The sequence below is a fragment of the Equus przewalskii genome, chromosome 20, assembly GCF_037783145.1.
Source record: "Equus przewalskii isolate Varuska chromosome 20, EquPr2, whole genome shotgun sequence".
NCBI lineage: Eukaryota > Metazoa > Chordata > Mammalia > Perissodactyla > Equidae > Equus > Equus przewalskii.
Window position 1 is genome coordinate 49,115,367 of NC_091850.1, and position 13,854 is coordinate 49,129,220.

At 37.0% G+C, this 13,854-nt stretch overlaps 1 protein-coding gene across 3 annotated transcripts in view; it reads right to left on the reverse strand.

The window, feature by feature from the left end:
• MARCHF6 (membrane associated ring-CH-type finger 6) overlaps positions 1–13,854 on the reverse strand; it is an 84,431-nt gene that overhangs the window by 28,203 nt on the left and 42,374 nt on the right. For all 3 annotated transcript variants that reach the window (XM_070587208.1, XM_070587209.1, XM_070587207.1), the window contains exons 8-17: positions 12,905–12,966; positions 12,262–12,294; positions 10,032–10,083; positions 6,513–6,571; positions 5,153–5,233; positions 4,850–4,918; positions 4,696–4,770; positions 3,503–3,637; positions 1,596–1,715; positions 234–334 (exon numbers count right to left, since the gene is read on the reverse strand). In XM_070587208.1, coding sequence (XP_070443309.1) covers positions 234–334; positions 1,596–1,715; positions 3,503–3,637; positions 4,696–4,770; positions 4,850–4,918; positions 5,153–5,233; positions 6,513–6,571; positions 10,032–10,083; positions 12,262–12,294; positions 12,905–12,966 — 787 coding nt within the window. The remainder of the gene's footprint in view (positions 1–233; positions 335–1,595; positions 1,716–3,502; positions 3,638–4,695; positions 4,771–4,849; positions 4,919–5,152; positions 5,234–6,512; positions 6,572–10,031; positions 10,084–12,261; positions 12,295–12,904; positions 12,967–13,854) is intronic.

Sequence of the window (13,854 nt, forward strand, 5' to 3'; positions counted from 1 at the left end):
TAATCATCTCAATGCTGAACAAAGGCACACTTCATCTGCAGAAAAATCAGTCAGTCTTTCTTTGGATACTGTAACTGCTAAACTAATGTTTACATGATCCAGAACATGGTAAAATTTAACTATCAGGTGATTTCTACTATCTGTAAGAAATGAATGTTTTAAATGTATGTACTCTGAATATCAAATCCCTAACAGAGCTAAATTGGTAAAGCTTCCAAATTTCAAAACCTTACCTATAGAGCATGACATTGTATGGAAGAAAATTAGGCAGGAGACTCTTAATTATACGTATAGGAAGCCAAAGCATCAGGAGGACAATGGAGCCGAAGACAATCTGCAGGAAGGAAAAGGGCAGGACACCAACATAAATCACTCCAGTGAGAGACATACTTCAGAACATACTCAACCAATATGCAGTCCAAGTCTACACCCACCAGGGCCCCCAGTGTTCTCACTGGACACACTATACTTGAGTCACTCTGTGTAAAGAGTGCATTCCTGTGGGCCGGCCCCATGGCATAGTGGTTAAGTCCAGCACGCTCTGCTTCAGCAGCCCAGGTTCGTGGGTTTGGATCCAGGGTGTGGACCTACGCCACTTGTCAGCAGCCCAAATAGCAAATACAGGAACACTGGCACAGATGTTACCTCTGGGACAATCTTCCTCACGCAAAAAAAGAGGAAGATTGGCAACAGATGGTAGCTCAGAGCCAATCTTCCTCACACACACAAAAAATGCGTTCTTGGGACAGCTGCTTTTCTCTCTCTCTCTAGGACACAAGAGCTCACACAGGGGCCACAGAGGATAATCACTGCATGTTATGTGAGGAGAGTGCTAGAAATTCATAATGAAGGAGAACTGTCTGCAACTTAATGTATCACCTGTAACCATTATAAAACATAACCCATGTAAACTCCTAAAAAAGTTTCCAAAGAGTACAATAATGCCTTTAGAATTTTATTTTGGAAAAACTTAGATTTAACTACATAATTTCTTGTTTCAGGTGGGAAAGACTTTTAGATGCTTCTGTTAAGAATTTAATTTAGGGCAGCCCGATAGCTTTGTGGTTAGGTTCGTGTGCTCTGCTTCAGTGGCCCAGGGTTCGCAGGTTTGGATCCCAGGCATGGACCTACGCACCGCTGATTGAGCCATGCTGTGGTGGCATCCCACATACAAAAGAGAAGACGACTGCCACAGATGTGACAATCTTCCTCAAACAAAAGGAGGAAGACTGGCAACATATCTTAGCTCAGGGCCAATCTTCCTCACTAAAAAAAAGAAGTGAATTGAACTGAATTGAATTTAGAAGGTATCAACAAATCTCCATTGCTTCAACACAAATTAAATGTAATTCAGAAACCCATAATTTGGTAATCAATTATACTACTAAAGAACTACAAGGTATTTTTGCTTTAGTAAATTTTTTATTTATTTTATCAAGGTAGTCAATAAAATAGCTATTTGACAACCGAGTTCCACAGACCTAAATAAACATAAATTATTCAATCTACTCTACCAGTCCCCATTACCAAAAAATACATCTATCTCTCCAAAGGGTAGCACACTTCACTACAACAACAAAAAAAGTTATGCTTACCACTGACAAAATAAATCTTCGGAGATGCCTATAAATGGGAAGGTGGATCATTTCTTGTACTGGATTAAAATCTGGATCATTCAAGTTCCTCAGAAACCACAAGACACCAGGTCGAAGTACCTGCAAATATATTTTAAATGCTATAAATACTCACCAATGTCTTTAGGCTCTATATACGAGTTAAAACGTTAACAGAAAAATAAGCTCTTAAAATTACTTTGGCATCTTATAAAATGAGCCCCAGAAAATCCATATGGCTTTCCTGGGAAAAGAAGTTCCTAAATCAGAATCTCTATGAAAACTATCCAGTGTTTGATGTCTTGTGATGCTTTTAACCATTCAATGAAAAAAATTTATTAAGTACAATTTGCCAAGAAATCTAGATCTATGAGAAGAAAAATATTTTTTTAAAAAATTGTCGCTATATTCTATCATCTGGTAAAAGGATTAGGTTGTAATTTATAAATGTTCTAAACAGAAGATCTGATTTCAGTGTGACACTTCTGGAGACTAGTTCATCTTAATTAAGGAACTCTACAGTTTCTCAGGATCTTCATTTTATTATCTACATCTTTTTCTCTTTCTCAGTGGAAATCACCAACCCAAAGAGGCTATGGGTGATAGGGCAATGGCTGAGTCTCGGTAATAATCCTGGGTGGTTCAAAGTCACCGCATTGCCCTGTGTAAAGGGTCTCATCTGCCCAAACTCTACTTCTCACCTTCCAAATGAGGAGGTTATGAGATATGACCTCTAAGGTTCCATCTAACTCCCAAAGACTAGAATTCGGTGTCAACAAAAAACCACCACATTGATGAAATGAAAAAATTCAGTATAAAACACTTTAACACTTAACAATGTAATTTAGAGGTCATATATAATTACAATTTAAAAGAAAAACATTATTAAGTTAGCCTCAATCACTTTTTTTTCAAAAAGAGAATTTACTAAACTTACACTACATGATTCAGGAGAACATTTTGGCCCCTGGCCCCCTCCCCAACTCCTCAAATCTCTCAAAGAGCAAAGGAAACAAGAGCGTTAAACCTTTGTGCCTTTGTATTCCGTTCCCACCGGATGAGTCGGCCTGCTCTTTGGGCCCTGCACATCTCTCTCACTATTCTCGATGGAGTAAGCTGACTTGATCAATGGCTGTATTCCTTCCCAAAATGGAAAATCAAGGAGAATGAGTACCGTGTCCTTGTTTCTCACTACTACCCCAGCAGACAGCACACGGTCTGGCACAGAGTGAGCAGGCAGTAATATTCGGGGAAAGAATGCACAGTGGCAAGAACACCTAATCGTAATTACTCAATTTTATACTTCCTATTGCACCAGACTAAGCATGAGATGTATAATAACCAAATACTCATTTTCATTGTCTTCAAATCAGTAAGGACTGTACTCCAAAAGTAGGATTAATTACGGCACCCAAACTAGAATCATAAAGGACTCTCAGTCTAATTCTATACTTAAGAAGCCTGCTTCAAGACTATTTTACATATTAGATCCTACAAAATCATACCCTTTGGATATTTCTAGCGTTACATTTCCTTGAAGGAAGTCCAAGACAAACTCACATCACGTAAGATTCCAAAAATTTGTATTACAGGATGACTACAATATATACCAAGTAAAATAAATGATTTTGTTTGCTGTCTATTCATCTTTCAAAGTATAAATAATTATAGACAGAAATAAGACAACTTGTCAATTTTTGAAACAAATGACTGAAAACAGCTTAAAGCAATTAAGCCAAATTCGTCTATCAGTTATCCCTCCTTAGAATAAAATAATGAAGAAAATGATTTAGTTAGGAAATCATCACAGCCTTTGAGGCATAACTTCTGGTTAAAGCAAAAGTCCTTTTCATAAATATATAGTGTCGGCACTTCCCTACAGAACTTACCTCTCTGAGTAATAAAATGAAGGAGGCAAAGTAGAACACGTACACCATTCCCACTAGCCAGTGCAGAAACATGGTGGTACCTGGAGCTGACTGAAAGCTCAGTTCTCGATCTTTCAGAGTAGCATCAAACATTTCCTAAATCAAAACAGAACAGGTGAGAGATTTGTACCACTTACATTTGCCAAATTAAAATCTCCATCTTCTAAGCAGTGAATAAATCGCTATGCATGTAGGTTATGATGTTCTAGGACTAGAGTTCTTTTAATGCCATTTCATAGTGTTACAGAAATATAAATGATACAACATTGGATACTATTTCAAAGATGTATACGACACTTTAAAGTTTTTAAATATACTAAGCAAGACTGATAAACCAATTAGTAAGAACTTTACTAATACTGCTACTGTGAAAGAATCATTTTTGGTTAACACACTACCTTCTTTTAGTGGTTACAGGTCTACATTCATGAAAAGTTTTAATAGTAAGATATGGAAGAAAATGTTATTTCAGAACCAAAAGTAGCTTTTCTACATATAAAATATTTTTGAAAAGTCAGAAACTGATTATTACTGACAGCCATTAAAGACTATAATCAAAACTGAGCATCATAGTTAAAACAAATGGCTAGGGTTGAATTGATTACTACAAAGACGGTCTTCTCACCAGATTACTCTTTTTATGCACACTCATGCACTGCATAACAACATTTCAATCAACAAGGGACCACATAAATGACGGGGGTCCCACAGGTTTAATAGCATCTAGCCTAGGTGTGTACTAGGCTATACCATCTAGGTTTGTATAAGTACGCTCTGTGATGTTTGTACAATGATGAAATTGCCTTATGACACATATCTCAGAATCTATCCCCTCTGTTAAGCATGCATGACTGTACATAATATCTTGGCATTATATTAAAATTTATATAAAATTTAGAAGGGTAAAATGATTAAGAAAATTCTCCACTGGTTATTAGAAAGGTTCCAGCCAAAAGACTCTGACATCAACAATTTACAAAGCCTCAAGAAACCCAGGTACTTGAGAAAAATTAACATTGACTCCACAATGATACATTCTCAAAAAAACAAGCAAATTATCAAATATTGACCTTCCTTTAAAAGGAACCCATACTAAAGACCTCCTTTTTTGAAGCCTTTAGATTAGATTGTATAATAATGAACAGGAAACTCACCAGGGAACAGATGTCCAGCCACCAGCCACAAATGAGAGGGAACACTCCAATTTCTACCACCACTAACAAAGAGACCTTAAGTAAAAATAAAGGTCATCAATATCAGCCAAATGGGGAGAAATGGTTTCCAGTTTTAACTTATAAAAGGAATTACCTTAACAACAATATAGCAGACTCCCAGCAAGCGACGAGACCTATGAAATTTAACAAGAGTTGCCAAGCCCTACAGCATCTAGTTAAGGAAAAACTGAACATTTAAAGGTACAATGAAACAGGCAACTATTTAGGCAACATTTAATATTATTTGACAGAATTAATTTATTTCATATCTTGTCTGCCCTCATCCTTAGTACAAATACCTACAACTTGCACTAAGAGGACAAGGGGAGAGACATAGTTTTGTCATTAATAGGAACAATTCTTTTTTGAACACCCAAGTTGGTTCATTAAAGGATACATGACAAATTATCAGTGTTATTGCTAAAAGTATATAACCTACTATGGTTGTGATTAGGCCTTCAAAATGAGATGCTTGGACCTGGAAATAAGAAGAAAACAAATAAAATTTAATTTTACCTCATGGCCTACACCCCAGTTTAACAATGTCTTAACCAGTCCTGACAGACTAAAAATGAACCGTCTAGACAATCTATAAATAGATGTATAACTAGATAAAAGCCCATTTGGATACATCTCTACAAACCAGACTCTCCCACTGACTGCTATGTATACACAAGAGTGAGGAAAAATTAAAGAATAACACTTGACTCAAGCAGACAAAATAAGGGTAGAGTGAATTAGATTTGACAAAAATAAAGGAAAAGCTGTAATACTACAACGGTCTGCACTCCCTTCCATTCTGAAGCAGACCTGCTAAAGGCTGAGCATGGAAAGCAGCAACACACTGCCCAAGCAGCCCCCGGCCGGTACATCCTGCCACCCCATTTCCTACCACTGAGGAGACTAAGCTTCCCCTGTTTGCCAAATCTGTTCCACTCGAAATTTACAGAGACTAAGTTGGATAGTGACAAACACTGCTCATCTTTTTGGCTCCTGAATTTCAGATAGCAAGTGGCAACAGTTTGGAAAGTCAAAATTTATCAAAGCATTTATCTGAACCTTTTAAGTTCTTGCATTCAACTAGTGAGAATTCGGAGAGCTGTATTAAATACTGGAACACGTCTCTTGTCCTTTCAGACACTTCAGAATGTGATCTCTCAGGATTCATATACACAAATTGAACAGAATATTCCACATATGTCAGCTCTACCTTAAACGACTAAATTTTTCTAGGGCCTCCCCAAAATAGTAGTAGTTGTCCATCCAAATATTTATCTACCTCTGAAAAACGATAAAATGTCAAGATTAAAGCAAATTCTTTAGATAACACTGCAGCCCATATTCCAAGACAGACCAGCCCTTTTTTTAGCTTACTGATACACTGTTACTTTTCTAAATTCAATATGGGGTACCTGGGGAAAAAGCAAAGAAGGGAGCACAGGAGTCATAATGGAACAAGTTGAAAATCAGCCTGCCTGTAAGAAAACTTTCCCGTAGTATGCCTCTGGTCTCCCTCAAGAGGAAGGAAGGGAATACATCACAGGATTCACACCCCATCTCCCTTAGCTGGCAACATGACCTACTCTGTCTTGAGCCACTGTTAGTTCAAAAGAAAAGACCGAGACCACGTTAGATAATTATTTCTTTGTATAAGGCAGACTGAGAAATGAAGTAACTCTACAACATTATCACTTACTCAACAGTATCAAAGTTGGGGATAATTAACGAAAGTAAATTTGTAAAAGTATTATACTCACGTGTTCTTCAAATCCCAAACCAACAAGGGAGAAATGACCAATGTGGTAAGGACAAAATGCTAAAAAGGGGGGAAAAAACTCAATGAAAATTTCAAAATCAAAACAATGAACACTCCTAGTACCAATCCCCACTAAAAGGAACGAGGGCTTCTTAGAGAAATGAAAGATTCCAGAACCAGGGCCAAAAATATACTGCCTAGAACATTCTCTATAACCAGAGAAAAGCTATCAAGTTCTAATAGGCTCATGACAGAAAGACACAGGAACCATTGTGAAGAGGGTCTCACAGGCTGAAAGAGAGGATGACATGAGCATCAAAAAGAATAGTGATCAAAGCTGATGCAAACACTGAATACATACAAATCCATGAGAGTTCATAATACTCAAAAAGGAGAAAGTCAAAAACATAGACCACACCAGGAAAAAAAGCAACATAAGAGAAAACACTTTCATCACCAGTGGAAAGAGAGCATCAACTCCTTACCCTGAAAACTGATAATTAAAGGGAAAGAACTGCACATCTGTCCTGCTGCTTCTGAACAGACAAGTTCAGGTTAACTGAACAGTTCTAGCTGATAAGCACAAGCTCTTCTTTATAGAAAAGGTAGCCAATAAATGTACAAAATGACAGAAGTTGAAAACCACCATTTTGCAATGCCTAATGAAATAAATTATTCCAGGCAAGCATCATCAAGGGATAATAAAATCATTACGTGAAATGCTGATGGAACACTAGATATTTGCGTGATACTAAAACACCATCCCCCACAGATTACCTTTTGATGGTTAAGGGAAAAATGAAACCTAACAATAGAGGCAAGATACCATCACCTGAACCACGGATAAAGGTGGATAACCAGACATCACTGACCTCCTGATAACACTGTATTAATTGACAAAGGATGACCAGTGAAGGTTTTGTCCTAAACATATTGAATCTGAATCTAATTTCCAGTTAAAAGAAATATGGAAACAAAGGAGCAAAGTAGCTGATATCGTCAGGAAGCAATCGGACAAACATAGAAGATGAGGCACTGAACACCAGGCAGCTATCCTAGGACTGCTGAACTAGACTCTTTAACAAAACAATCACAAGATGGGGGGGGGGGGGGGGTTAGATGAGGGGAGCAAAGCGAAGAATATTCTCGATCAAAAGGAACTTAAAAGTTAACAATCAAAAGTAATGTGTAGACCTTATTTGGATCCTCATTCAAACAAACCAGCTGTAAAATAACATTTAAGGAGACAACCTAGGAATTTTTAATATGATAGATTATTAGGAAATATTAAATTCCTGTAATTTTCTTAAGTCTGATGATGATACTATGGTTAAATAAGAAAATATCCTTAACATTTTCATAATAAGAATTTTTATAGTCTCTTTTCCTCAAGTCTTGCTTGCCTAACATCACAATTAATTCGTTCTCAATAAGATTTAGTTATCTTTTCTTTACGGCAAAAATAACTGAACATAGATTCATTAGGGAAGAGGGAAGGGGACTGAACCATTAAGACAAACGTGACAGTGAGTCTACAGAGACCTGGCCGCCAAACCCTTCCGATCCAGTACTCCACGGGGAGAAATTTTTTTGAACAGGTATTCCCAATATATTTAAACTTATTTATATATTATACACAGGCATTATTTTACTACTATATTACATCTATTATAAAGCACAAAAAATTTTTATAGGGTAAGAAAATATGCAGAATTTTTCCAATTTTCTTCTCATACTCAACTTTGAGGATGACTCAAGTAGGCCCGTGGGAAAGGCAACCTTTGAAGTTCCAACTCTATTTTCACAGGTAAATACCAACCTGAAGCACCAATTCTAACAATCAATCTCTATCTGATCATGTAGCAACTACTAAACACGTATTTTGAAATTATGGTCACTTTCTCAGGATCATTCCCTTGGGTTATATTTCTGCAAAGTATATGACCACAAGAATCCCAAAAAATGCCAGTGGAAAACTGCAGTAGAGCAACCCAAGTAGGAAAGAAGCATGAGTGCTTAATGCCAAAGACTGCTCACCTAGAAGGAAAAGTATATTCCTAAAAGAGAAAAGGTTCTTGTTTCATTTCAGAAGATCCTAAATATAGTATAATGTATATAAGTTTACTAAGACAAAATTTTCTTCATAGTATAAGCTTAGGAGGTTGGATTAGAAAAAAATTTACTTAGATGAGATTTGCTTTATATAAATGAGAGCTGTCACTTCTTGTTCCTCCAAACATTAATTTAGCATTAATCTTTTCCTGCAAGAGCAAAGATTAAATTCTATAGATGATTTTTTCTCTCAAAGAAAACATGGCCAAGATCAAAACAGTTTCACACTCTATAATCAATCATTTTCCATAATAAAAAATAAATGCAGAATAATCTGCAGACACATTTTCACCCCCATATGCAAGATTAACAAAGAATGAGCTTCCTGTTAATTTGCACCACCTTAAATATTTACACTAAAAATGAAGAATCAATGGAACTTTTTCAAGATATTTTGTTTCAGCAAGATACCTGTACATTTCTTTTGTTCATAGATAATATTCAGAAATTAATTTTTTCTCATCCTCAACCTACATACTCAGTGTCTTTTTGACCACATGGCTTTCTGTTGAAGACAACTGCTTTCTGAGTCACGATGTGGTCCCCAACACAGAGCATTTGAAAATCTTTACTCCTCCTCCTCAGCAGAACCGAGGGGTGACTCACATGCACTAAGCAAGGAATTTCTCAAAGATCATCCCTACAGAGAGATCTGTAGCCTGAGGTCTCTCTCTGAGACACAAACCATAGCACAGTCTAACAATAACCTGATTCCATCAGACTCTACCTTCACTCCCAAGAGACACAGGAATTGAATTCTAAAGTCTTGGTTTACTTAACTCAGTTTCCCTTATCTTTCCCAAAGCAGAAAAACCTGTCAACTGCATCTCCTCAATCCTGCCTTCCTTTCTCTAATTATTCCCAGTGGGAGGACTAGTGCGTGGCGTCAGAAGAATCCTCACAGCTGCAGTTGTGAAAGTGTTCGTAAGTGACTTTACAGGGACCGGAATCTGCTTCTAAGGGGAATTCACACTTGGGGAAGGCTCACTGTCTTTCCTCAAGCCTACATCCATCTCTGGTGACAGCTCAGAAGCCAGTGTCACTGGTAAGGCCTTGGTCAGATTCTGACAGATGGAAACTAATCTTCAGCCACAGGGAAGAGCACAAGGTAATCAGCACAAAATTAATTACAGAGGTAAGATACTGAATATTCTCAAGTCAATCTAAAATCAGCTTCTACAAAAAGAGACAGAAATGCCCAACAGAAGCAAAGACAGTAGGTAACTGTCGTCAGTCTTGCTTAGGAAAGAATCTGTATACCTGAGGCCTTCCTATACAGGCTTATTATCCAAATCTGTTTCATATACGCCTATGTTTAAAAACAAAATGATAGAAAAATTTATAACAAGGCTCCGAAAAACTGAACTCCTGCCATAATACCATAAATAAAAGCATAAAGACCACTTACCAAAAACAAGAATGAACAGAGTGTTTAAAGACACCACCCAGAAGACATGTTCCTAAAGGAAAAGAGCATTAATAAAACATCAATTCCTAGTTGATATGTGGTTAACTGGACTATTCCACTTATTTAGTTAGAAAATTGAAATTTTCACTCTTTAATTCTGAGATCTCTTCACAGAAATTATGCACAACTTTTCATTTTCCATTAGATAGCCCATAAAACTAAACCTAATAAAACTCAAAGTTCATGTTACATACAGAAAAAAAAACAAATAAATCAATCCATAAATATTTCCTCTTCAAAAATTAACAATCTACCACACCACAAACTACACAGATTCTCACAAATAATTGCCAGATTTCATTTAAATCAAATGACACTGAAAAATTCCAAATGGAGAAATATTTGAAAACCATGTTACTTCTAAACTACATATAATGTAACCTTCACAGTGCTTCTTTCACTGTCCATTTTGTTCTCATGACTTGTGCAAGGTCGCCTGATTGTCTCTGGTCCCTTTTCTTCCTGTGGTGTCCTGGTTTTCTTTGTTCACCTCTCAGAATACTCATTCTCACTTGGCCATTGATCCACTTCCACAGTTACGTATCATCACCTCCAGATGACTGCTACTGTCTATTTCCTCCAGCCACGTCACATATACTTTAGTCATGCTCCATGCTGACACTCACTAGAACCACCAAGCCCATTTGTCCAGGCCTACCATCTCCCCTCACCATCAAGTTAAATGATCTTTCCAAGGCGGGCAACATGGTAAGATTTTCTTTCTAGAAAGATTATTCTGATCAGGTCCTCAATCTGCAAGAAGGATGATTAGTTTGTCTAAGAGATGACTGCTACCATTCCTACTCACCACACCAGTTTATCATCACTCGAATTTTTTCACCTTACCTTGGCTTAAGGGCTCTCAAACTGTCCTTATCCCTAATATCTTTTGGGCAGCAACCTCTAAGTTATCTTCTCTAAAAATTCCCTGCTGACAAGCCTCCACTAAGACCTGACCAAGCCCTCTCCTGGGTCCCTTATGACTTTTTGTCACTGAGTCTTTAATAGACAGTATCTCTAAAGTTCCTCCTTTACATGTTCGTTTCTCTCTACCAAACTCAAACCATCTTTGAGAAGAAGGGTCCTATTTCACTCATCTCTGAATCTCCCAGTAACTATCACAACAGCTGGGACATGGAAGACACAAAAAATAATTTTCAATCAACAATGAAGTCATCCTATAAACAGTTTTTTCCAATAATTAGAATGAGTTTGAGTGACCACTGCTTCCAACAACTTCTGTCACTCATCTATGAGGGATTGACGAAGTAAGGGACATAAATGAATATGGAGCCAAATAACACCTTCTATACTGACCTTGATCAAATCTTGAACAGGAACTCACTAATATCACATTCTCACTAACCTGTGAATTACCACCAGATACATTCCTCAATAGCCTCACCCTACTACCTTCAACTTCCTATTCTGGCTCCCATCTGGAACCAGCCCAAGGAGGAAGCCCACACTGTGGACAGCAGAGGAGACAAATGGAAATTATTTGGGTCTCTGATGACACTGTTGGGCCTCTGGATCAAGCACCCCCAAGCCCATCCTTCCTCTGGAGTTCCTCTGATGCTATTGTTTTGGTCAGCAGGGGTTCTACAACATGCAGCCAAAGTCATCTTGATACCCAAAGCTATAGGAAAATCCCAAATGACAAGTGGTTTTATATTACAGAACCTAAAAAGAGCATCATTTCCCCTTTAAAGAACAGGTTCTTTAAAGAATTGTTCCTCACCTTTGAGTTGTCCTCTTTACTAAGAAGCTAATAAATGGGGTTCAGGAAATAGCAGAGGCCTACAATGGGCCTGGGGCTCTCACTGGGAACATCGCAAAGTGGCTGTTTTCACCAGTTCAGACATTAAACATTGCAAGGTGGAACTTTAAAAGACCAAGTGCTTCTTAACTACCATTAACTTGGTATTTCATTTTCTTGTCTAAAAATCAAATATTTAATAATTTCCTTTTTAAAAGTATTACCTTTACACTTTGCCAATATTTCCAATATACAAAATAGACCTTCTTCAACATGTCAAATAATCAAAAATCAAAGGGTATTTTGACCGTTAGTATAAAAAACTGGCATATACCATAAATTTGAAACCCCCTGAATCACTAACACAATTAAGTCACAATTCTATTATTAAAAAATATTAGCTTTACTTACTAGAAAAACTAGTGATCCATCAAGTCCTAGCATCTAAAATAAATAATAATATGCATTAATTCAAGACACAACACATTTTTTATTCTATTTATGAAAAAAGCTCATTTTCCTTTCAATATCTTTCAACATAATCCTTACCCACTACTTTCCAATACGGTCTATCATTTTTCAGAGTAAAAAACTTCTGTTTATGAGAGTTGTTTATCTTGGGTCTCCTTTTATTCCAAATGATATGATTATAAAGTCAAAAGAAATCCGTCTTAGGTTTAATTCTTCTATCAGATACAGACCCAGGCAAGATTTCATGACACAACTGTATTATTTTGTCAACCAAAGCATCAGACTAATACTTAAATTGTTACTTCATTTTTCGAAAGTCCACCATTTCAGGTTAAACATTCCCTTAAGTGGAGAAAGGTTTGTATTAAAGACCAGAAGACAGAAAAAGTCATCAATACATCTTCATCATAATATTTTCACCACAAACAATACATCACTTAATTTTCTCTAGAAATTAAAGTTCTATTAAAGTTTTCATCAAATGTAAGTACAAAATTTGTATATACATGTAAGTATGCCCAACTTTAAAATTTACTTTAGGATTAAAACACTAGGATGCTTGAGAGAAAGAAGTCTTACTCACTCTTTCCCACGTAAGCTCTTCTGCAGCTCGGTCCCATTCTAAAGCATTCCAGTTCATGTCATCTGGAAATATAATTGTAGTTTAAAGATTACTGATGGAACTTGAACCATAAATAATAAAATGCACTCTTTTAATTTGGTGTTTTGTAAGCTGCTGTTGAGAAGCTAAAACGCATTTAAAATTTTTCCATACAGAGAATTTGCTTGTTAGGCAATAAATAACAATACAGATAAATAAACACAAAACATAAAATAAGATGATTCTATATTGTGATAAGAGCTAAAAAAGGAAATAAAGTTATGGAAAAGAGAGGAATGCAACAGCTCTGAATCAAGAATAAATTTAGTGGATTTGAGAAAAGGAAGCCAGGGGACTAGAATTCTCTGGGTGAGGAGGGGGGTGGTAGAAGATGTAGTATCAAAGGAAGACAGGGATGAGATCATACGAGAGGAATGTGAGGCCTGGATTTTATTCTGTTCTTTAGTGTGATGGAAAAACCACTGAAAGATTTTAAAGGCAGGAGAGCTATATGAATACTATGCGAAACAAGAATGAAAGAAAGGAGACCAGTTAGGAGCTCTTGGATTAGACAAGAGAAAGAAATGATGGCCTGCACGAAGGCAGCAGCAGGTCACATTCTCAGAGCCTTTAAACATACACTCACCTCTCCCTGCAAAAGCCCCTTGCTCCCACTACACAACTTGCTTCTTCTCATCCTTCAGATCTCAGCTCAAGTATCACTTACTCTGAGCTACCCAGGGAATCTTATTTAAAATAGGTCTCTCCCCAGAAGCATCCTCAGAGCAATCTGCACCCAATTTGTCACAATGTGTAACGATAAATTTGTTCACTTGGGTATTCCTACTTCTTCACTAGACCAGAAACTCCACTAACATGGGGACTTGGTATTTGAGTGCCTGGCACACAGGAGACACTCAGATATCAGTAAC